General features: G+C 42.9%; 1 protein-coding gene across 1 annotated transcript in view; it reads right to left on the bottom strand.

Annotated features, from left to right (window-relative positions):
- Positions 1–23,399, bottom strand: part of LOC124544709 (lysosome membrane protein 2-like) — a 392,218-nt gene that overhangs the window by 127,337 nt on the left and 241,482 nt on the right. Inside the window, exon 3 of the mRNA XM_047123353.1 lies at positions 6,114–6,277. Within this exon, the coding sequence (XP_046979309.1) occupies positions 6,114–6,277 (164 nt within the window). The remainder of the gene's footprint in view (positions 1–6,113; positions 6,278–23,399) is intronic.

Raw genomic sequence — 23,399 nt, 5'->3', positions numbered from 1 at the left:
CACAACACAGACGAAACCGTGTGTTGAATGATTGTAACAGACGGTCGTTGAACAGGACTGTGACGAAAATGAAGCAGACGACTACTGCAAAACTCAACCCAGAACTGAATATCGCACTCGCGAAATCTGTCAGCACCAAAACAATATGACGGGAGCTCCAGAAGGTGGGAATTGTGGAGTGAGGTAGAATTGCAGAACCACTCATCAGTGATCCAAATGTTCGTAACAGGAAAACGTCGTGCCGGAACCATAAAACCTGGACTATGTAGCAATGGAAGAAAGTAATTTGGTCGGATGAGTCTTGTTACAGACTCTTTCTGGCCGAGTTGGGTTCCACGAGCGAAACATGACGAGGGCTCGTGATCATTAGGGCAGCGTAATCGGGGTACTCCATGGGTCCCACACGTACCCTGCATGGTAGCATTATTGCCAGGTATTGCGTGATCCATCCCATTGTACAATGTTTGTTCCCAATGACGACACTGTGAACAGGGGTTCTGTAGCCTAGGAACACAAACACCTCGCATCGTCCAGGACTGGTTTTGTAAGCACGAAGATGAATTTTCATACCTCCTCTGGCCACCACAGTCGGCGATATCAATTAGTGTTACTGAGCCTCTGTGGTCTGTTTTGGAGAGAGGGGAGCATTACCTGTATCCACCTCCATCGTCGTTACCTGAGCGTGCCACTATTTTGCTCGAGGAAAGGTATACGTTTTCCTCGAAAACCGGACAGGACGTTTCTTTATCCATTCCGAGACGTCTGAAAGCTGTTTTGAATGCCAATAGTTTTGCTACACCGTTCTAGGCTTGACAATGTGTGTTTTTAGTTTTTGCATATATTTGTCCACCACATGTATTCGTGTGTGGCGTAGCGTGCACGTAAGTACATATCCTGAGCAGCCAGAATGCGGTCTTTGGATTTAATACCAACCTGCAGTTATTTACAGCGTTCTCAATCCCACTTATGCGGAGAAACTGGAGTAACAGGTAGATCGGCTTTGTGTGAATCAGTCTCCGCAAGCACCAGGCAAGCGATTTCGATCATGAATCCGAGTTACTAACGAACGGGCTACGGATGTGAATTTTGTGTAATAGTGTTTGTATCAAGATATGCAATATTTTATAACGAGGTTAGATAGCCTATACTGTTCGAGTTGGTAATTTACAAATGGTTCAAATGGCTCAAATGGCTCTGAGCACTATGGGACTTAACTTCTGAGGTCATCAGTCCCCTAGAACGAAGAACTACTTAAACCTAACTAACCTAAGCACATCACACACATCCATGCCCGAGGCAGGATTCGAACCTGCGACCGTAGAGGTTGCGCGGTTCCAAACTGTAGCGCCTAGAAGCGTTCGGCCACCCCGGCCGGCGGTAATTTATATTAATATCGTTTCAAATGTGATAGCTGCACCGAGTAAATTAGCTTACGTCAAACGTCCACTAATTGCCTTTCGTAAAGGTTACTGCAGTTGATCATTATGTTGGCGCAAAATTTGCATCTTTGTATCGGCTTCTGACGTTATTTACGCCGACAACGATTTATCTTATGAAAATTTAGCAATTTGAAGGGTTTCGTGGGACAGCTTCAAGCCTGTCCTAATTTCACTGTTAATATTCCCAAATTTATTCCATTCATTTGAACCCAATATGACAATTTTTCCGTTTACTATGTTCAGACAATTCTTCTAATCTGATTTACTGTCTTCTTTCTTGATTCTTCAATGACTGTTAATCACACCATTTGTGGTGTCACCGCCAGACACCACACTTGCTAGGTGGTAGCCTTTAAATCGGCCGCGGTCCGTTAGTATACGTCGGACCCGCGTGTCGTCACTGTCAGTGATTGCAGACCGAGCGCCGCCACACGGCAGGTCTAGAGAGACTTCCTAGCACTCGCCCCAGTTGTACAGCCGACTTTGCTAGCGATGGTTCACTGACAAATTGCGCTCTCATTTGCCGAGACGATAGTTAGCATAGCCTTCAGCTACGTCATTTGCTACGACCTAGCAAGGCGCCATTATCAATTGCTATTTATCTTGTGATGCATGTACCGTCAACAGCTATGTTCACCACTTATGGATTAAAGTTAAGTATTCCAGCAGCTTCGTACTTTATTTACTAGACTCAACTCCTTTAACTGTTCCAGACCTCACGCCAGCCTGCGTGAGCTTAAACGCGTGCCTTTCGGCTTCACCTCATAGTGGCTTGGCTGTCTTGCCAAGTCACAACACCATTCACATTTCTTTCTGGTTACTAAGTTGTTAATTATCCATTCTTTTGTTTTGAACCGATTGCCACGTCTACAAATCGTTACAGGAAAAAGGTAAAACTCGTGACCGGCCTACTGACCACTGTAGGTAGAGTGCAACTTTTCTTCGGAACGGCACTAGGAGGGGGAGGGTAGACGACCCATCGATTTGGTTGCCTTTTACCACCAGGAAAGACCATCGGTACTCATTTGATAGCTGGCTAAGAGCGTACCCAATACTGAACCCAGGACCTCCACAGTCAGTCTAGTGCTCTCCTCGCTAGACCACGACGGACTCTTACTGCTACAGGAATAAAATAATTTGATTTGACAACCATTTCAGTTACAAAAACCAATTAATATCCCCAGATTAGTTGTGTGGCTCGGTGGTAAAGTGGGTAAGTATCTAACTACAAATACAAAATATTGTGATTCAATGAACAGTCTGTCCTAGGAATTTTGCTGTCGCTTCACCTCAGGTCATGATATGTACTTGTAAAAAGTACCGTACCGAAGAATGGATTCAAGTCCACTATAAATTAAGGGTCCACGTAGAGCTAGCTGCGTCAATCTGTTCAGAGGTCGCAGGAGGGCAAGAGCATGCATGCCTAATAGGATTATTTCTAATGAACCACTGCGGCCTTAAAACCAATCTCGAGGGCAAATTTACCTTTAAAACTTTCGTAATTTAGAATGAGCGAGCAACGACAGCATCTCTCTCTCTCTCTCTCTCTCTCTCTCTCTCTCTCTCTCTCTCTCTCTCTCTCTCTCTATTACCCTTGCATTCTGCACCAGTACACCCAAATTGGTTTGTAGAATCTATGAGACTGGAGTTACACCATCAGACTTTCGCAAAACCCCTAAAGGTATCAAGGACAGATAACGGCGAAAACTATCGCAGAATCTGGTTAACGAATCATGCATTCAAGCTGCTGACAATAACACAGAATGGAAAAGAAAATTGCGAATCTGTTAGATGAGAAACAGTTTGGCCTTAGGAAAGATAAATGCACCACACAGGCAGTTCTGGCGTTGCGATTGGTAATGGAAGGAAGACAGAAGAAAAATCAAGATACGTACGGTTAGTATGTTCGAGATTCTTAGAAAAATAAGAGTGAAAGACGGGTAACACAGAATATCAATAAAAACCATACGGAAAAACAAGAAAGAAAGAAAAAAAGAATAAGAGGCAAGTGTTCGGGTTAAAAACTGTAGGACAGGAATGCAGTCTTTCGCCACCACTTTTCAGTCTATCGATCAATCTAAGAAGCAGTGTCGGAAACAAAAGAAAAAGTCAGAGATGGGAGTTAATTTTATGATGGAAAGGTATCAACGAAAAGATTCTATGCGATACCTATTCTCAGGCAAAGTTAAGAAAAATTATTGTAGGACGTGCTGAATGGAATTACCAGTCTAATGAGTACAGAAAATAGTTTGAAATTATACCGAGGAAAGAATAAAATAAATAGAAGTAACAGAAATAGGACCAGCGATAGACTAACAGGAAAACTGGTGACGAAAAAGTGTATCAAATAAAGGAGTTCTGCTGTCTTAGAAGCTAAATAAAGTATGGCGGACGAAGCGAGGAGGACAGAAGACAGATTAACGCAGGCGATAAGGGCATTCCTTGTTAAAACATATCAAAAAGTGATATCAAAAATCGGCCTTAATCTGAGGAAGAAATTTTTGAGAATGTACGTTTGGAGCACAGCATTGTATGGAAATTAATCATGGACTGTGGGAGAACTAGAAAACAAGAGAATCTAGGCGATGCCGGCCGGGGTGGCCGAGCGGTTCTAGGCGCTACAGTCTGGAACCGCGCGACCGCTACGGTCACAGGTTCCAATCCTGCTTCGGGCATGGATGTGTGTGATGTCCTTAGCTTAGTTAGGTTTAAGTAGTTCTAAGTTCTAGGGGACTGATGACCACAGATGTTAAGTCCCATAGTGCTCAGAGCAATTTTTTAAATCTAGGCGGTATGTGGTGCAATAGAAGGATGTTGAGAATTAGGTAGACTGGTAAGATAGAGAATGAAGAGATTCGCTACAGAACAGGAGAAGAAAGTAACATTTGGTTAACAACGACAAGAAAGGTAGGATGACATAATAGGCGTTAAGAAAGTAGAGTTTAACAATTGTAGTGGAAGATACATTGGAATATATCCGACAAATAACTGAGGACATGGCGTGCAAGTGCTACTCTAACGTGAGATGAACAGGTTGGACACAAGATCCGCATCAAACCAGTCTGAACACAGATGACAAAAGACACTTTTCACCTATTCCCATATAATTGCTTTCTCACTTTATGCCATTTCTCTATTTCTACGTGCGATAACCTCTATCTCTTACCGATACATACTCATACATTCTACGAACCTGTTTTAAATGTATGCCCTTAGATGCCACTTCTATGTACTGTTTCGGCAGACCTCGATCCTGTTCCTATAAATACCAACAACCGCGTTATACTAAGAAGGCTCACTTTCTTCTCGCCTGATCCGTCTGTATCCTACCTATAGTGCGTCCAAAATAAAAGCGCCAACGCTCAGCAACAAACTAGTTGTGATTTTACAGTTTCTCACACACCTCATCTACAATCACATAACGGGCGTGGTTATTATTTTGTCGCCGCTTCGTTTGTTGCTGGTTGCTTTCAGCTACTTCGAGTTTATTTTCCTCGTTCTTCCAGTTTTTCGAGTAACGAATGCTGGATTACGCGTCTATAGTTAAAGCTTATATCTGCTGTTGTTCATTTGACTCGCGAAATTATCCTTAAACAATTCCAGAGCTCCAGTATTCCTACAAAAATTAGTATTCAGAAGTTGATAAAGTGGTGGCTCAATGGCGATATCTCTAAATCCAAGCGTAACCGCGAGCTGTCGTTCTAACTCCGGAACTAATTGCATGCATTTTGCAGGAAATTAAAGCTAGTCTGAATACAAATTAACTGCCATATGTACAGATGTACTACCTAAAGTAACAGGCGAAAATTTGTGCGGAACCGGAACTCTAACCAAGATTTCCCGCAAGCTGTCGCGACTTAGGCCATCCGAGGTCGTACATCTCTATCTATTACAATAAATCTGAATTTCATAATCTGAAAACCGTAGTTTTGTCATCAAATACGAAAATGAACTGTCCGGCAGCTTTCGCAACAGAATGGCGATAAACGTACTAAATCCTTGCACATGAAACCCTATCGCGATACATGTGTTCAGGCATCACTTCGAACTGAGAGAGAAGGTTAGGTATTGCGAGTATTTTCTTAGAAAGACTGTGGATGGCGAATTGTGCCTGCTACTGTATTTTATACGTGATGAAGCAGGGTTTCACCTTTGCACCCATGTGAATGGACAGACTAATCGACGCTGGGGTCACTGAAAAGCCACACATTGTACACCAGATCTTCTTCACGATTTAAAGAAAGAAAATTAGAGTTGCTGCGCGGTTTCTGGCAGGCGAATTATCGGCCCAATATGTTTTACAACTACTGTCGATACAGAGGTGCATCTTCAAATTTTCAAGTATTTCTACTCTCTATTAAAGGAAAATTAAAGGCAGTACTGAGTTTTCCAGCAAGGTGCAGCTACACTCGTCTACAGCTGTGTTAAATTCGCGAAGAGTTCACAGGAGACTGTCCATTTAGTAAAGGTGTGTAGCCGCCTTTCACCAAGCATGTCTGCTTGCGCTTTCAACTGCAGGAACATTAAATATACCCAAACTGTACGCAAGTAATCCTAAGGCTGTAGAGTAACTAGAAGAAAACATTGGCCAGAGTGTTGGAACAATCTTGGACGTAGTGTATTACGCATGCAGGCTACGGAAATCTGAGTAGTTAGAATGTGTCGTCAGCTTACCTGAACGCGAAAGGCCCCACTTCGTTGACACGCAGCTTCTCAGCATTCCCGGCTTCGAACTCGACCGCGTTGCTGTAGTTGAAGATGTAGACTCGCACCAGCGGCTGCACCGGGGGATCCACCCACCACTGGAACGTCTGCGTGTCGTTCCGGATCACGAGATTCTGCGCAGACACACGGAACGAATACCCGTCAGCAAATACAAGAGTGAACATGCTGCTCCAGACACGTTTCCAGAGATCATCTAATGATCGTTTGAATATTAGACGTGGTAAATTTAATAGACAATAAGGACCCCTATACTCCGACTTTAAATACTTACATGTGCAAGCATAGGAGGAGGAGATTAGTGTTTAACGTCCCGTCGACAACGAGGTCATTAGAGACGGAGCGCAAGCTCGGGGTGAGGGAAGGATGGGGAAGGAAATCGGCCGTGCCCTTTCAAAGGAACCATACCGGCATTTGCCTGAAGCGATTTAGGGAAATCACGGAAAACCTAAATCAGGATGGCCGGAGACGGGATTGAACCGTCGTCCTCCCGAATGCGCATGTGCAAGCATATTTCACTAAATTACACATTGCTGAGTAAAACTCGGGGACGAGATGGATAAAGTAAACATTAGCAGCCGGCCGCGGTGGTCTAGCGGTTCTAGGCGCGCAGTCCGGAACCGCGCGACTGCTACGGTCGCAGGTTCGAATCCTGCCTCGGGCATGGATGTGTGTGATGTCCTTAGGTTAGTTAGGTTTAATTAGTTCTACGTTCTAGGCGACTGATGACCTCAGAAGTTAAGTCGCATAGTGCTCAGAGCCATTTCAACCATTTGAGGTCATCAGTCACCTAGAACTTAGAACTAATTAAACCTAACTAACCTAAGAACATCACACACATCCATGCCCGAGGCAGGATTCGAACCTGCAACCGTAGCGGTCGCTCGGCTCCAGACTGTAGCGTCTAAAACCGCACGGCCACTCCGACCGGCAATTGTGGTTCTTTCAATGTCGTTATTGTCTTAGGATAAAAGTGTCATTTCTGTTCCTAATACACGGACAGTGGTGATATCGGTACGGTCTCCGAACTGCAGCATTCGTGACGCTGGGATCGCTGCTACCTGCCGTCAAGTCGAAACTTTCGAGACACCAGCGCCACTGCCCACAAGTGTCCAACAAAGAAAGCCGTCGCAGGCCGTGTATCCTGCGTGTTTACCCTTGTTTTTCTACAAGGTTTTAGCAAGTATGAAACCAGAATCTCTGTGCATATCTGCCTCTTTTCTGAAGCAGAAATAAATGATAATTTTGTCTGTGTGCTCTGTACGTCATTCTGTTGAACAAAGAGGCTGAAAAAGATTTGAAGCTGGTCGTTTGATATTTACGGAAATTATCAGCTGTTATTCTGTCCAGTATTGTAAGCACGAATTTTTCCTACCAGACCACTGGAGCATCGCACAAATATTTGTCTATTGCCCCAAGACGTCTCTTACGTTTCACAAGCTTTGGAATAACTTTGCAGTTCCAGACCATTTCATCAAACATTTTTCATAGAGATATCCATTATTTACAGCTGCAAAGTTTGATCCCTCAATGCTCTGCCAAACTCTGGGCGTTCAGTATAATGCTCTATTTCTCCGTTTGTCTTCTTCACCGTATTACGCAGCTGTGCAGTTACTCTTGAGTAGACTTTCCATAAACTCCCTAAATCTCTCAGGTTTCTTCCCTTACTTCTGAATTCAGTGCCTATAAGCACTAACTTTTGGTAAACTTCTTCCATTCCTCCTGTACTCAGGCCATTCACTGACATTTCGCATTCGCTTCTCTCGCACTGTGTTGAAAGAAGAATGTTAAATAAATACATTTACACACGTAATTCAGGAGTATAACCGCTGTCCTCAGGAATGTGACCACAAAATCTCTCGTTGCTGCGTGTTGATAACTGGTAACAAATGAGGCGGCGCTGAATAGAATCTAACGCCAAAGAAATGTATGGCTCAATTTAGCTAACAAAGGATCGATGGCAGAAAAGTCCTGTGGCATCAAGAAATGGTCAATTTGGTAATGGGGGGAAGTGTGAGCGGAAGAAATTTTAGTGGGGAAATCACGGTTTGGGTACAACAAACAGTTTCAAGTTTATGTTGGTTGCACTATTAATAAAAGTGTAACGTTTCTCATGTTTACTTTTGTGAACCGAAACTGGAGGAAAGTGAACCGCTATTCCTTGTAACTCGTGTATCCATATTGTTGTCCTGAACAATGCAAGGGCTGTAACTACGAAAACACAATCTGATAAGGTGAGTCGTCCAAATTTAACTTGTGTAGTGGTATTTTTAATTAACTTTCCGAAAGTGATTAGGAAAGAAACATTAAACAAATTTTTCAGTATAGGTACTATAATGCGTGACGTCACAATGCGTGACATGCATAGTCCAACACAAAAGCTAAGAGAGTAAAAATATTACATGAAGTACCAACTGGATCTTGAAGGAACAAATAACCAAAATCTTTCTACAAAAATGCCCGGTAAATTTACTTACTCAGAACTAACTGTTAAAATTTCTAAACACTGAATAACACGCATGTGAATACAACACTGCCCCGTGGGAATACTGACAAGAATTGTAATCCTAACTGAACTTTACGTATACTGAATCTAATAATTTTGAAAAGTGACACCCAACTATGAATGATTTCACTGTGCCTTACTGTACTGTAACTGCCCGTACTAATTTTTTTGTGAAATTACCTGTGACAACAGATACTTAACGCAGCCCGAAGTGATGAACATAAAATATGAAGCGCAACAGAAAGCAAGCTAAATACCAGGAAAGTCTAGCGTAAGTGCAATACAAGGACGTGTAACTACTGCAAGGAGTTCATGTCTGAGCTTCGGCCACTGTGTTCCGCGAAGTGCGATGCAGCGACACACACAATCATAAAATACGAAATTCTTTCGGGAGGAGACGATGGTGAAACGAACTTCCTACATGCCTGAAGGAAAACTAATCTTTAAACAACTGCATTACAGAAAAACGCATTGCCTGACTATTATAGTCATCTTTGCAAAACTGATTTTTGTAAGAAACATTTCTCCGATACGAAACTAACCACTGAAAATGATAATAGAGTGCAGGCTATATGAATAGAAAACTTTACTTATTCTCGTTTGGAAAATGAACTGACTAACGCAAACTAGTACAGAAAAATGGCATTCAAAACTTTTCGTTAATGAAACACGTAACTACGCGCAAGCAAGCAGTGCAGAAAAAACATTATCTGATAATCTTCACTAGTACAAATAATGATAGCTAAATCGTAATTCACAATTCATCCATCTCTACATCTTTATCTCTGTGCTCTTCAAGCCATTTCCATCCGCTCAGTAACACAGCAAACATCTGACTCTCTCACTTGCTTAGAATGCTTACTGAAACAACAACGCTACTGACAACCAAAGATCACTGTGCCTGTACTCACGAAGGAAACTTCCCATCACAGTCCCCTTAGATTTATTGGTAAGATGACCCAATGGATAGCCCGTCAAAAACTGAACAGAGAACACTGATCAAGCATGAAAACAGGAAGAAGATGTACCGAACTGTGCGGAAAAGAAAAATCACTTCGTGGAACTGCAAAGCGGACGAGTCTTGTTCAAAACTCCCCAGTGCCACTTTTATTTTATTTTTTATTTTTTCAAAGACATTAAGAATTGTCCGTTCGTTCTTTGAAATGTTTGTTCTCTTTCGGCAGTCTTGGCAACAGAATATACACCAAATGGTATGAATACGGAACGCAGCTTCAAAAACGTTAAAAACGTTTTCTTTGACAGAGCACAGAGATGCTGTGTGATCGTGAAACTGTCGCGTTAATTCGTTGCAGCTTATGGGACACACTATTTTGTCTTCTTGATTTCCTTGGGCGTAATCACACTCACATTCATACCAATACTTAATCGAGCAAGGTGGCATACCTCACTCACTCACTCACTCATAATGCGAACAAATTAGGTGAGTCGATAAAAGATGCCTATCTTACGACATACGTACTTTCAATAATGCCGTGTATGACACACCAGACCTGTTTTCTGGTGGAGGATTCAGCTGACCTGCCGCCTTGTCATCAAACGTTTGCTGTTCTAATTCGAAAGTCACTTCTTTTTGGCTGCTAATAGAGTAGCTGTGCAGTACCAACTTTCATTATAGGTCCCTTCCTTACACCTCGCTATTGCAAACGGGCGTTACACCACGACAGTTCAAAAAAATGGTTCAAATGGCTCTGAGCACTATGGGACTTAACATTTGTGGTCATCAGTGCCCTAGAACTTAGAACTAATTAAACCTAACTAACTTAAGGACATCACACACGTACATGCCCGAGGCAGGATTCGAACCTGCGACCGTAGCGGTCACGTGGTTCCAGACTGAAGCGCCTAGAACCGCACGGCCACACCGGCCGGCCACCACGACAGTCACAAATTTGAGTATAGTGAACAGCGCGGAGGAAAATAATAAGACTGGTGCGAGGGTGCTTTGCAAACCACGACGCCACGTTTTTCTCGCTCAGCTGTGCACTTCTTGTGCTTGTACTGTTCACCGTTCCCTTTTTTTTTTTTACCGTTCAGTGCATCTTCTTCCTGTTTTCATGCTCGATCTGAGTTCCGTTTTTGACAGGGGCAGTCCACTGGGTGCTCTTCTCGCTAAATCTGAGGTCGGTGCGAAGGGGAGTTCTCCTTGTCAGCACATCTGTGGCGTAATACATCGACTATCGAAATCTAGGGCTGTGTTTGAACACGATCTGTTCGAACAATTTACGTTACAGTTCGGAAAATCTCGGGTTCTGTTCCATGTTTTGATCTGCCTGCGATCTTAGTGGCTTTTGTTGGTATTATCGCAACGATCTGTCTTACAAAGCATTTTTAATACACTGAGGATTTTAACAATAAAAAATGTCTTCCAAGTGCATGTCACGCGTAGCAACGGCAACTAATAAATAAATACAAGGTTGCAATCATGATTGTGCGTGATCCTGGAGCTTACGCTCGTCCTGCGATATAGTGAGGCTTGATCGTACTATTTCCAAGGCCGATCATCCCTCAGTAATTTACTCTCGCGATAAAAACTGTAGTCACTTTGTTGTGATACATTCCGTTTGTTAGGCCTTTATTTCTCGTTTAGTTGTCTTAATTGTTTCGTTAGAATGTTGCTGTCTTTTTTTTACTGATTAACATCTGGCAAAGTTTTTTCTGTTACTTAATATGTGATCAGGGATCGGATTGCTCATTTGCAATCTACTTGGTTAATCATTACCGGCTCTAATAACAAAATAAAAAAAAACTTACTGGCAGATTAAAACTGTGTGCCGGACGGAGACTCGAACTTGGAACTTTAGTCTTCCGCGGGCAGGTGCTCTACCAACTGTTTCTTTCTTTTTTTGTTGTCTAATTTTGTTCAATGTTGTTCGTTGAATTTGTTCGGGGCGGACGTCTGATGACACCGTTCAAGTTGTTCGTCGATCCGCTCACTCCGTTTTTTTATTACAGAGGGTAGGTCACCCTCTCACACATAAGCTCTTCTGCGAATCTTAATCTGCCAGGAAGTTTCATATCAGCGCACACTCCGCTTCAGAGTGAAAATCTCAATCTGGAATAAAATAAAATATTATGCTGGGTTCACTCAAGTAGTATTTATTTTTACCTTTACTTAAAAACCGGCATAAATGTTTTCATATACATACCGGTATATACTGCACGAGACATCTTACTGCAGATTTGTTTTAACACAGTAAGAGTTTGCACAGTAGTAGGATTTTATGCTGTTTCCTCCACTGTTTCACGAAAGTGTAAAAATTATGCAGTAATAGTCTATTGTAATGCAAGTTCGCAGTTTCTTGCGTATCAAATGGTTCAAATGGCTCTGAGCTCTATGGGACTTAACAGCTGTGGTCATCAGTCCCCTAGAACTTAGAACTAGTTAAACCTAACTAACCTAAGGACATCACACACATCCAAGCCCGAGGCAGGATTCGAACCTGCGACCGTAGCAGTCGCACGGTTCCGGACTGCGCGCCTAGAACCGCGAGACCACCGCGGCCGGCTCTTGCGTATCCCTTGCACAGGCGCCGCGTGAGTGAAATATCACGTGATAGTCCGAACAAGCTCGATACCGTATCGGACGCTGCGGTGTATCGGGAAATCTCGATCCCGTTCGAACTCTAGCATCGTTTGCCCAGCCCTATCGAAAACTACTGTTTGAGGGATGTCAGGTGAATACATATGAAATATGACACATCGAATGCAAATAGGGTTTACATCACTTTCCTTGAAAAAAAAAAAAAAAAAAAAAAAAAAAAAAAAAAAAAAAAAAACTAGAAATCTTATAGAGATGCTTGCAGAATGGGATAGGCTAGCGGAGAGTTACATCAAACGGCACTTCAGACTGAAAACAGCAGCAGCAGCAGCAGCAAGAACAGCAGCAACAACGTAGAATGTATTCAGAGCTATAAGCAGCAACATTGAGAGCACGTCGGTAAAACTGGGGAGGAAGATACGACGGGAATGGAGTAATGTAATATCTGGAAAACCCCACAGTTTGAGAAGCACCTGTTGCTAGTTGCCACTCTGTCGGAGTCATTGTGTGCGATACGGCAGACAGCGGATATGTTTACGATCTTTGAACGTGGTGACAGCTACGGCGACGCGCTGTTTCGAAAGAGTGACGCTTCGTCCTCGCTCAGTGGCACAATCCGGTACAGAGTCCAGGAACTGTGGCGATGGCCCCTGCCCCGACCCTGATGACGTACAGCTGCCGTTACTGGGCTTATCGGGGACACTTTCTCAGCCACAGCTGGGAAGGCACCTTAATCTCCCTGTGGGCCTCGGTCACCCTCGCGCTTATGAGAAACTCAGGTTTTTTCTGCTTACCAATATGGAGTTCGATAGTCCCTTCCTGTCTCTTCTTGCTCTTGTGATTACAAGAACGCAGCACAACATCCTGTTTCAATTAGAGTAACAGAACGCGAAAAAAAAGGAAACAGTTTATAGAGGAACGAAGGAATCCGTTACTATAACTTTGTTAATGTATGTCAAGGGGTTGGAAATTCTGCGCTAGAAAGAGAATTTCAACAGGAGCATTGCTTCTGACTAAAGCTGCAATATCCGTTAAAGACAAAATAAGCACAGCAGTCAGCCATAGGGCGCTTCACGGTAATAACGCTTAACAACGCCTCTGTATGGGTAATGTGAGGAAGTTTGTTCCGGTAAGCCGTAAGCAGCTGAAGCCTCTCACTGGTGTATTTAACATTGTTGTCGATAAATTAATGCCGGTCATTGGCGATTAGATCACCAAGAGCTGTCCTATTACGAGAGTGCTGATTGCCATGTTTCAGCTGCGGTTCAAAATGGTCTCAGGGATTTTCCATGGGATTAAAATCAGCTGATCTGACGCGCCAGTCGATGTGCGACAGCGTGCCAGAACATTAGCTTGTAAACACGACTATGCCGTCTTCATCAGAAGAATAAACCTGATGTAAACATTACACCATGTGTTGTTCTGCGTTTGGTTTATTCTCGTTGGGTTTCGTTTTATGTGGATCAGGAGCCAAGCTTTGCCCAGTACGGTCAAGTACGATCATAAGGATATGTTTTATGCTGTGTTACACGCCCACAGACAGAGCGATAATGGAGGACAGTAGCTTTTCCGGCTCATTTAACTAGGACAGTAATTGCCAGCCAGCTGGTCCAACTAACCTTCAATGATGTGAACAGTAGCAGTTCAGACGTAGAAAGAGACGAACAGAGAAACAATATAGCTTCGAATGCCATTTAATTTTTGGAGAGAACAAAATAAGAATCGACGAAACTCCGGTACTATCCCACGCTTCGTAGGTGACCAGACGGAAGGCTCTCTTTCTCACCTAACATAGTATTCTAATCACAAACAAAAGTGATGACAATTCCTAACTTAAAGACAGGATAACTGTTACTATCGAGGTATGTGTGGTGCAAAAGCACACTGCAGGGATTTCACCGTATTGTTGAATACCGACGCCACCGACGGTATTAACTGCAGTCACTCGCTCCTTTATCCAATCCGAAAAACACATTTCAGTTCTGGAACTGTCATCTGCTACGTTGATAATGAGTCGATCAGCAACAGAATCCACACGAAGCTACCCAGGCGCCCAATTTTCTCCCCTTCTTTTACGACGTGCCGTTCTATATACCACCAGCGTTCGGCAGAAGCATGTGAAGAAGCTGCGTGCGTTAGTTCCAGCAAGTCTGGCAGCTTAACAGTCTTGTTAACGCGACAGATCCGTTAACTTGGATCCAGATCAGTTCTGCTGGGTTTATATTGTAATGGTACAGCGACAAATTTGAAATGGTACAGCGACAAATGTAAAGATCCAGCATTTGTACGGTGTCCTCGTTGCTGTGAAAATGACTGTTTTTCATGTTTCTGCGAGACTTCTCACTCTGGTTCGTGTGAGACTACATCTGTGGTGTAAAACCATGGACATAGTTCAAATAAAGAGTATTTGGTTTTTTAGTTTTGTTCTAAAATTAAATTGTTATGTTATCTTAATTTAAGCAACCTTTAAAACAATCTTTCGTAAGATATCGATAACTAAGAATTTATATTTGAAATAAAAACAGGAACTTCGCGTGGTATATGTAATTAGAAACAAGACGTGCAGTATTCATAAATAATGATGGTGAAACGTTTAACTATCTACTACGGTACTGATTCCGCCATACATCCAACGTGTATTTGGAATTTATCTACATTACACACAGTTCCTCGAAAACATCAAAACCTATTTTTTCTGAAAATTCATGAGGAACATTAAGAACAACCTATTTCGTGGCACTTTTTAACCGTGTTCCACACGTTTTTCACTTCGGAGCAAGAAACAACCGCAGCCATTTTCATACTGCGTACTACCGGTTCGACAGTCAGAGCACAACAGCATGGAAACTGACTACACGAATTTTGAAGTAAAAACTACATAGCTAAAACATGATTAATGAAAACGTTGATGGCTGGTAACATATTAGAATATCTTTAAATTTTCATTTAACGTAACTTAGTAATAAGATATCTAAGGTATCTTACACTAAAGTAGAACCTAGTTCCAAGAGCGTAATACCACCAGTGTACGTGTGCTACGGTTTCTGACCAATCATCACGTTTGTGTTACCGTTTGTTTACGTCAGGTTTATTCGTAAGGTGAACAGAGTATGGTCATCGTGGAGGACAGGGATGTTAACAACATACTCGTCATGAGTATCTAGAAGGGGCAACGCTTGGTCACTGAGGGAAAAAAAAAAAAAAAAAAAGTTCAAATGTGTGAGAATTCCTAAGGGAACAAACTGCTGAGGTCATCGGTCCCTAGACTTACGCACTACTTAGACTAACTTATGCTAAAAACAACAACAACAACAACAACAACAACAACCACACACATATATATATATATATATATATATATATATATATATATATATATATATATATATATATATATGCGCGACTGAGGACTAACCTCCGGCGGGAGCGGCTGCGCAATCCGTGACATGGCGCCTGCAAGCGCGCGTTGACTAAGAATGTTTGAGTAAACACAGTTCCCGTTCAGGGTACGAGTGAGTCTAAGCCGAGGGATAAAAAACACCTCCAAAAATTACAGACTCGCCTTCGGCCTGAACTACACCCTCTGCACGCTTCAAATTAAACACAAAGTCGTGGAATAGGTGTCCTCGACGCCTTACTGAATTTGAAAGAGAGGCAAAATCGTGACCCTTCGAACAACTTTACTCGCCTTACGTCGGCTACTGTCCAGTTCCTGTGTTGTTTGGCCCACTGATACAGGTCTGCGCGGGTAAGAAAAATGCTGTGCGCAGCCGCATGATCCTTACCCGCGTCCTGAAGAGTTCTTTATGCGTATCCGCAACCGCATCTGTAGATATTAAAAAGTTTTACAAAGCAATTTAAACCGCCACTGCTGTGGAAACATATGTGAAAACAGGTTTGATTCAGGAAACTCGCGAAATTTTGGGGCTCATGTGTCCGGATAGAGGACTACCAGCAAAGCGATCAATACAAAGTCTGTATAAAAATTGGCGCACATACGGATCTGTGTAAAATGTGAAACGACAAAGAATTCCTTCAGTTCGCACACCACAGGTTATTGCAGACATTCGCCGAAGAATTATTCAGAGTCCATAGAAGTCTACACGTAAACTGGCCCAACAGGCGCATGTAAGTAGGAGCTGCTTGCATCTATTGAAAGGCTTTAATCTGAAACCATATCGTGTGACGGTTGTGCAACAATTACGGGAGGATGACAAACGTACAGATTACTGCACGTGGCGTTTGAGCAACATGAACGATGGTTTGTTGAAACACGTCCACTAGGTTCAAATGGCTGTGAGCACTATGGGACTTAACATCTGAGGTCATCAGTCCCCTAGAACTTAGAACTACTAAAACCTAACTAACCTAGGGACATCACACACATCCAAGCCCGAGGCAGGATTCGAACTTGCGACCGTAGCGGTCGCGCGGTTCCAGACTATAGCGCCTAGAACAGCTCGGCCACTCTGGCTGGCCACTGTCCACTAGATCATGAGCCATGAAGCATGGCTTCATCTTTCCGGTCATTTGAATTCACAGAAAATGAGCGACTGCTAACGGATTGTGTGTCAGCAACACCTCCATGATGAAAAATATCGACGTTCGGTGCTGTGTAACAGGAACGCGAATTATTGCACCGATACCTTTTTACATTATCGTCAACACAGTTGCACACATGGAAATTTTTGAACTATTTTGTGCTCAACTCACTGAATATGAAAGACAGTACTGCTTCTTCCAGCAAGATGGGGCAACATGCCACACCCCCCTGTGGTATCCCTGGAATGAGTCCGGACTGTCAGCAAACATTTACGGCCACAACGTTTGCCGGATCTAACAGCATCTGATTTTTCCCTGTGAGGACACTTCAAGAGCAAAGTCTATGAAATAAATCTACTTACAATACAGGAAATGAAAGACAATGTCAGCCTTGAAGGTGGCGCCATCGATATCCGAACTTAACAGCGGGTGTATATGAATATACTTGACGCGCACAGTTGAATATTGATGTTAGAGGGGGTCACTTTCACCATCTTCCACAAATGTACTCTTCACTTCATTTTTCATGTTAAAGAAATGATAAGCCTATTTCATCTCTTCATTTCTATAATTTCACTGCATTTCCTCTCTACTTACATGGGATATCTTTATTTACGCCAACTTGTACTCGTGACAGCTACATGAAACTTTGTGACCTGTTTTATTGTAACACACTACAACTGCTAAGCATAGTAATGGTAGTGAGTTAAATATGAATGAATCTAAACGGATGTATGTACGAATATTCATAATGAAAATGGCATAATTAAAAATATTACATTTCTGTTTCTTTTGTATCTTAACTCTTACCTCTGCTTCAGTAAAATGGTTCATACGGCTCTAATCACTATGGGACTTAACATCTGAGGTCATCAGTCCCCTAGACTTAGAACTACTTAAACCTAATTAACCTAAGGACAACACACACGCCCGTGCCCGGGGCAGGATTCGAACCTGCGACCGTAGCAGCCGAGCAGTTCCGGACTGAAGCACCTAGAACCGCTCGGACATAGCTACCGTCCTCTGCTTCAGTAGACATAAATAACATGCACAAGTTACCTGACAGATTTTAGATTGTTATCTTCATCGGTTTCACAGAAAAGATATATGAACTTCGCTTATTTAACACTGACCGCATAGGTCCTGCAAACTCCCCTTTGTTCTGGTCGGATTGACAGACAAAGTTGTTTCCGACGCCCACTGCCCAGTGTTTCCATCCTCGTCCCTGTGCTCTTCAGCGGCCTCTGACCGATGAATTGCATCCTCTGACACGTTCCGCGATTAAAGAGATATTCTATTCATTCCACTGAGGCTCGAGTAATTAAACGCGGTGTTCACCGTCAAATATACAGGGTGATTCAAAAAGAATACCACAACTTTAAAAATGTGTATTTAATGAAAGAAACATAATATAACCTTCTGTTATACATCATTACAAAGAGTATTTAAAAAGGTTTTTTTTCACTCAAAAACAAGTTCAGAGACGTTCAATATGGCCCTCTCCAGACACACGAGCAATATCAACCCGATACTACAACTCGTTCCACACTCTCTGTAGCATATCAGGCGTAACAGTTTGGATAGCTGCTGTTATTTCTCGTTTCAAATCATCAATGGTGGCTGGGAGAGGTGGCCGAAACACCATATCCTTAACATACCCCCATAAGAAAAAATCGCAGGGGGTAAGATCAGGGCTTCTTGGAGGCCAGTGATGAAGTGCTCTGTCACGGGCTGCCTGACGGCCGATCCATCGCCTCGGATAGTTGACGTTGGATCGCCTCGGGTAGTTGACACTCAGGTTTCATAACTAACCTTTTTCGTAGGACTCTCTATTCAGTTGATTGTGGAATTTGCAGCTCTCTGCTAGCTCTGCGAGTCGATTTTCCTGGGCTGCGAACAAATGCTTGGTGGATGCGTGCTACATTTTCATCACTCGTTCTCGGCCGTCCAGAACTTTTCCCTTTGCACAAACACCCATTCTCTGTAAACTGTTTATATCAACGTTTAATACACCACCTATCAGGAGGTTTAACACCATACTTCGTTCGAAATGCACGCTGAACAACTGTCGTCGATTCACTTCTGCCGTACTCAATAACACAAAAAGCTTTCTGTTGAGCGGTCGCCATCTTAGCATCAACTGACGCTGAAGCCTAGTCAACAGCGCCTCAAGCGAACAAATGTACAACTAAATGAAACTTTATAGCTCCCTTAATTCGCCGACAGATAGTGCTTAGCTCTGCCTTTTGTCGTTGCAGAGTTTTAAATTCCTAAAGTTGTGGTATTCTTTTTGAATCACCCTGTACACACAACTTAGTAACTTATGAAGTGCGGTGTACTCCCACAGTGCAATCAATTCTACGAAGCTGCTTAACAGTAGCTGAGCGACGATCGTAGATTACAGCGTGAACATCTAAAGAATGACGTCTTTCTTGCGAACTGCAGCAAGAATTTCCCATGCTCGATGCAAGAGGACAACACGGATCTGGAAAGCTACATTCAAAGTAGGTGTGGACTTTGTGACATGGCAGTAAGATATACTCGTATTCCCACTACAGAGAGCAATAAAAGATCAGCAACTGTTTAGTATTCACACACTGCGTTTGTTTACCCACTCGAGTGTATGAACTCTGAAGTAGAAGTGTGTGCTAAGCAAGGGTTTCCCTAGGAGCAGCAGTTTTGCGCCGCGTCGTACGTATGCGGCCTGTGTAGTGCGTTATCCCCTCGACGGTGACCAACCAGTGAGGGTGTTTTCCCTGAAAGCAATGCGTAGCGCGCCAACGCTTTACATCAGGCGTACCAGGTCAACAAGTTCTGGAGTCCAATGCGTTGTATGATGGGTACTAGTGAAACAACTGTGACAATATTAAATAGCGCGCCACTACTTTATTTCAGGCGTGATAGGCCAACTGTTTCTGAACGCATGCGTTTCTTGCTGCATTCTAGTGAAACAACAGTGGCATGTCAGATTAGCTTCGTGTGCAAGATGGCTGCGAAGTGTGCTAAAAGCTACAAGTACAGTACAATGCAGAGGAAGATGAACTGTTAAGTTACGCAACGTCTCTACATACCTGTGGTGTGATTGCTTTGTTGTTGGGTTGTTTGGTTAGGGGTAGGGGATCAAACAGCAAGGTCATCCGTCCCATCGGATTAGTGAAGGAAGTCGGATGTGTCCTTTCGAAGGAACCACCCCGGCATTTGCCTGAAGCGATATAGGGAGATCACGAGAAACCTAAATCAGGAAGACCGGACGCGCATTTGAACCGTCGTCCTCCCGAATGCGAGTCCAGTGTGCTAACAACTGTGCCACTTCACTCGGTTGTGATGTGGGAAATGATGAATACAGACCTTAAGAATATAGTAAGGAAAGGCGTGTTTCGGATAAAAATTGGGAAGGTTCTCAAGAAGACAAGTACCACAAATGAAATAGTGTTATTATGCATTTTTACCGACAAAATACCATATTTCGTCCTTAATTATTATGGTCTAAGCTTTATTTAACATTTTCGGTTCAGTAGTTTGTTGTTGTTTTCGTGGTGTTCAGTCCAGAGACCGGTTTGATGGAGGTCTCCATGCTACTGTATCCTGTGCAAGCTTCTTCATCTCTAAGTACCTACTGCAACCTACATTCTTCTGAACCTGCTTACTGTATCTATATCTGTGTCTCCCTCTACGGTTTTTACCCTCCACACTTCCCTCCAGTACTTAACTGGTGATCCCTTGATGCCTTAGAACATGTCCTACCCAACATATCCCTTCCTCTAGTCAAGTTGTGCCACAGATTCCTCTTCTCCCCAATTCTGTTCAGTGTCTTCTCATTAGTTACGTAATATACCCATCTAATCTTCGGCATTCTTCAGTTATACATTTAATAAAACATTATTTTATACATTTTTATACAGCATTTTCATCAACTTCAAAATTAACAAAAACATTTTTATGTCTATTATTAATAGTTTAGGTGATTACCTAGAATCATGCATACATTCACGAGTTCGGATATTGATTAATTAAATTCAGTATCGCTTATTTTTGTGGTTCATCCCACGACCTAATTCACTATCGACGACATGAAAATATATTCTCGTCGTGTAAACTCTAAGACTGCATTTCTGCCAAGGCTCTTCCGTTGGACCGCTGGAAACAGTTTCACGAGGCAAAGAACAACTTACTATTCGGAAGTAGTTCACACTGCCATATACCAGTCTTCCATGGCACAGTTTGCGAATACTACAATTGCTGTTAGTGTTCTATTACCAGATTTGAGGTTTTTATAGTGAGAGTCGCAGATAACCTTCACCAGAGTCACGCAAATGTAATTGGTTCACACCATGTTATCTCTGAAAGTGACGCGCACACAATTCAAATGAAATTACAATGAAATGAACACCCTTAGCTGCTTACAGGCGTTGACATACGTCAACAGGGGCATATGAAAACGTGTGCCCCGACCGGGACTCGAACCCGGGATCTCCTGCTTACATGGAAGCGCTCTATCCATCTGAACCACCGAGGACCCAGAGGATGGCGCTACTGCAGGGATTTATCTCTGGCACGCCTCCCGCGAAACCCACATTCTCAACGAATTGTCCCGCACTACATTCGTAGTGGCCCCGCCCACTATACTCATTACTCGCAGCGTGTTGCCGATTCCAGTAAGAGTCCGGGCACTGTTTGTGCATTCCCACAGAAGAAGAAGGTCAAGTGGCTGGAGAGCCTTAACTATATATATACACTAAGATGGTATCTGTTCCTTCGGCCGGCCGCGGTGGTCTAGCGGTTCTGGCGCTGCAGTCCGGAACCGCGGGACTGCTACGGTCGCAGGTTCGAATCCTGCCTCGGGCATGGGTGTGTGTGATGTCCTTAGGTTAGTTAGGTTTAAGTAGTTCTAAGTTCTAGGGGACTTATGACCTAAGATGTTGAGTCCCATAGTGCTCAGAGCCATTTGAACCATTTTTTTTGTTCCTTCGGACATGACCGAAAGAACAGATACCATCTTAGTATATACACAATTCAAATGCCTTCGAAGACCGCGGCAGTTTGTAACCCAGCTGACGAAGTCAAAACAGTTGACCATTTTTTACTCTGTCATGATCGAATAGTATAACTGTCGTTTACGTTTGTTTTTGTACATCAGCAAATACTCTCGTATTATTAAACGGAACATTTTCTATAAAAACATAAAACAAAGGGTATAAGAATATTTCATCATCTGTATTTATATTTGTACTTCGCAAGCATACTGTGTGCGGTACCGCTATTTCAGAATCATTTCTCCTCTCATCCCCCCCCCCCCCCCCCCCACTAAACCCTCTTCCTTCTTCCTCACACTCCCATCGCCATTACATTCGCTAGTATTTGTCGGGATGAAATGTCAGTAACCGCCCGAATTACGCTATTTTCCTCTTGGTATTTACCCGAGATATAAGGAGTCGCCAAGCTTAGCTCCACTCACCCTGTATACGGGAACATGCATGCAAAGACGTGATACGAAATTGACAGTCACGGAAGCAGCTGGAATAGCCTTCAGTTTTAAGAAGTATGTTTGACCACCACCTGTTGGGCTAAGAAGAGAATGGTCGAACACTAACACACTACAAACAATGACGAAGAATTTCGGCAAACCGCAAAACATACCTGAAGTGTAATCCGATCAAACAGTTTATATGCAGAGGATCTGTGAAAGACGCCTGAGGATGGGGTGAAACTACTATGAAATTGACTGCACTGTAAACTGAAAAAGTAATGAAGGCACCTGAAGAAAGACAGCAAAATATTGTTTCAGACACTGAAATTAACAACAGCGGACAAGCTGCTCCATCTAGAATGGATTCTTTAAGTTCGATGTTCTACTGCATAGCGAGGCATCAGTGTGGTCAGCACATTGACTTATTTTCGTCCGACAATCTCGATTTAGGTTTTCCCTGATTCCCTGTATCGATTATGAAGATAGACGGATTGTTGATCTACGAGTTGACATGCTAATGTCCGTTCTTGTCTTATCGTTACAGCGCGGAAGCGCTACTAACAAATACGGTTGAGAAGGCCGCGTGCAGACTCGCACTTTAGGGGGGGGGGGGAGGGGGGGGGGGAGGGGGGGGGTGGCAATCTTGGTGCGCGGTTCCTATTTGATTTAGGATCATGGGGTACAAAGTCTTAGGTTTAGCTCGGCCAAGCGGCCATTTGTATATCCATTCGAACATCAGTCTTACTGTAGCTTTGTTACAACATATTAAGCAAGATTTGAACGACGAACCGTAGATGGCACCCAAGCAAATTGTGCGATTCGATTTATTCCTTTTGCGAAAGATGTTAATTGGGATGAAATTAAAGCTCAGCTAAGACACCAATTGTATGTGTAACTTTCACTTTACGTGCAAATACGTGAAAAACACGCTTTTCTGGGTGGTTTTGAATACGGGACACTTTTATCGTTAGTACGAATCGGCTGAAACTTTGCACGAGGCTATATAAACGGATGAAGTTAAACGAACTGTTTTTATCGAATAATCTGTATCCGTTGTCGTGATACGATGGCTTAAAGTCAAACTAAATGTAGTACGTAAAATTCATTCTAACATGAACTGAATACGCGGAAACGGTTTAAAGTGAATCAAATAAATAAAAACTG

The sequence above is a fragment of the Schistocerca americana genome, chromosome 8 (genome assembly GCF_021461395.2).
Source record: "Schistocerca americana isolate TAMUIC-IGC-003095 chromosome 8, iqSchAmer2.1, whole genome shotgun sequence".
NCBI classification, from domain to species: domain Eukaryota; kingdom Metazoa; phylum Arthropoda; class Insecta; order Orthoptera; family Acrididae; genus Schistocerca; species Schistocerca americana.
Note: the sequence above shows the minus strand (reverse complement) of the source record. Positions and strands in the feature narration are given on the sequence as shown.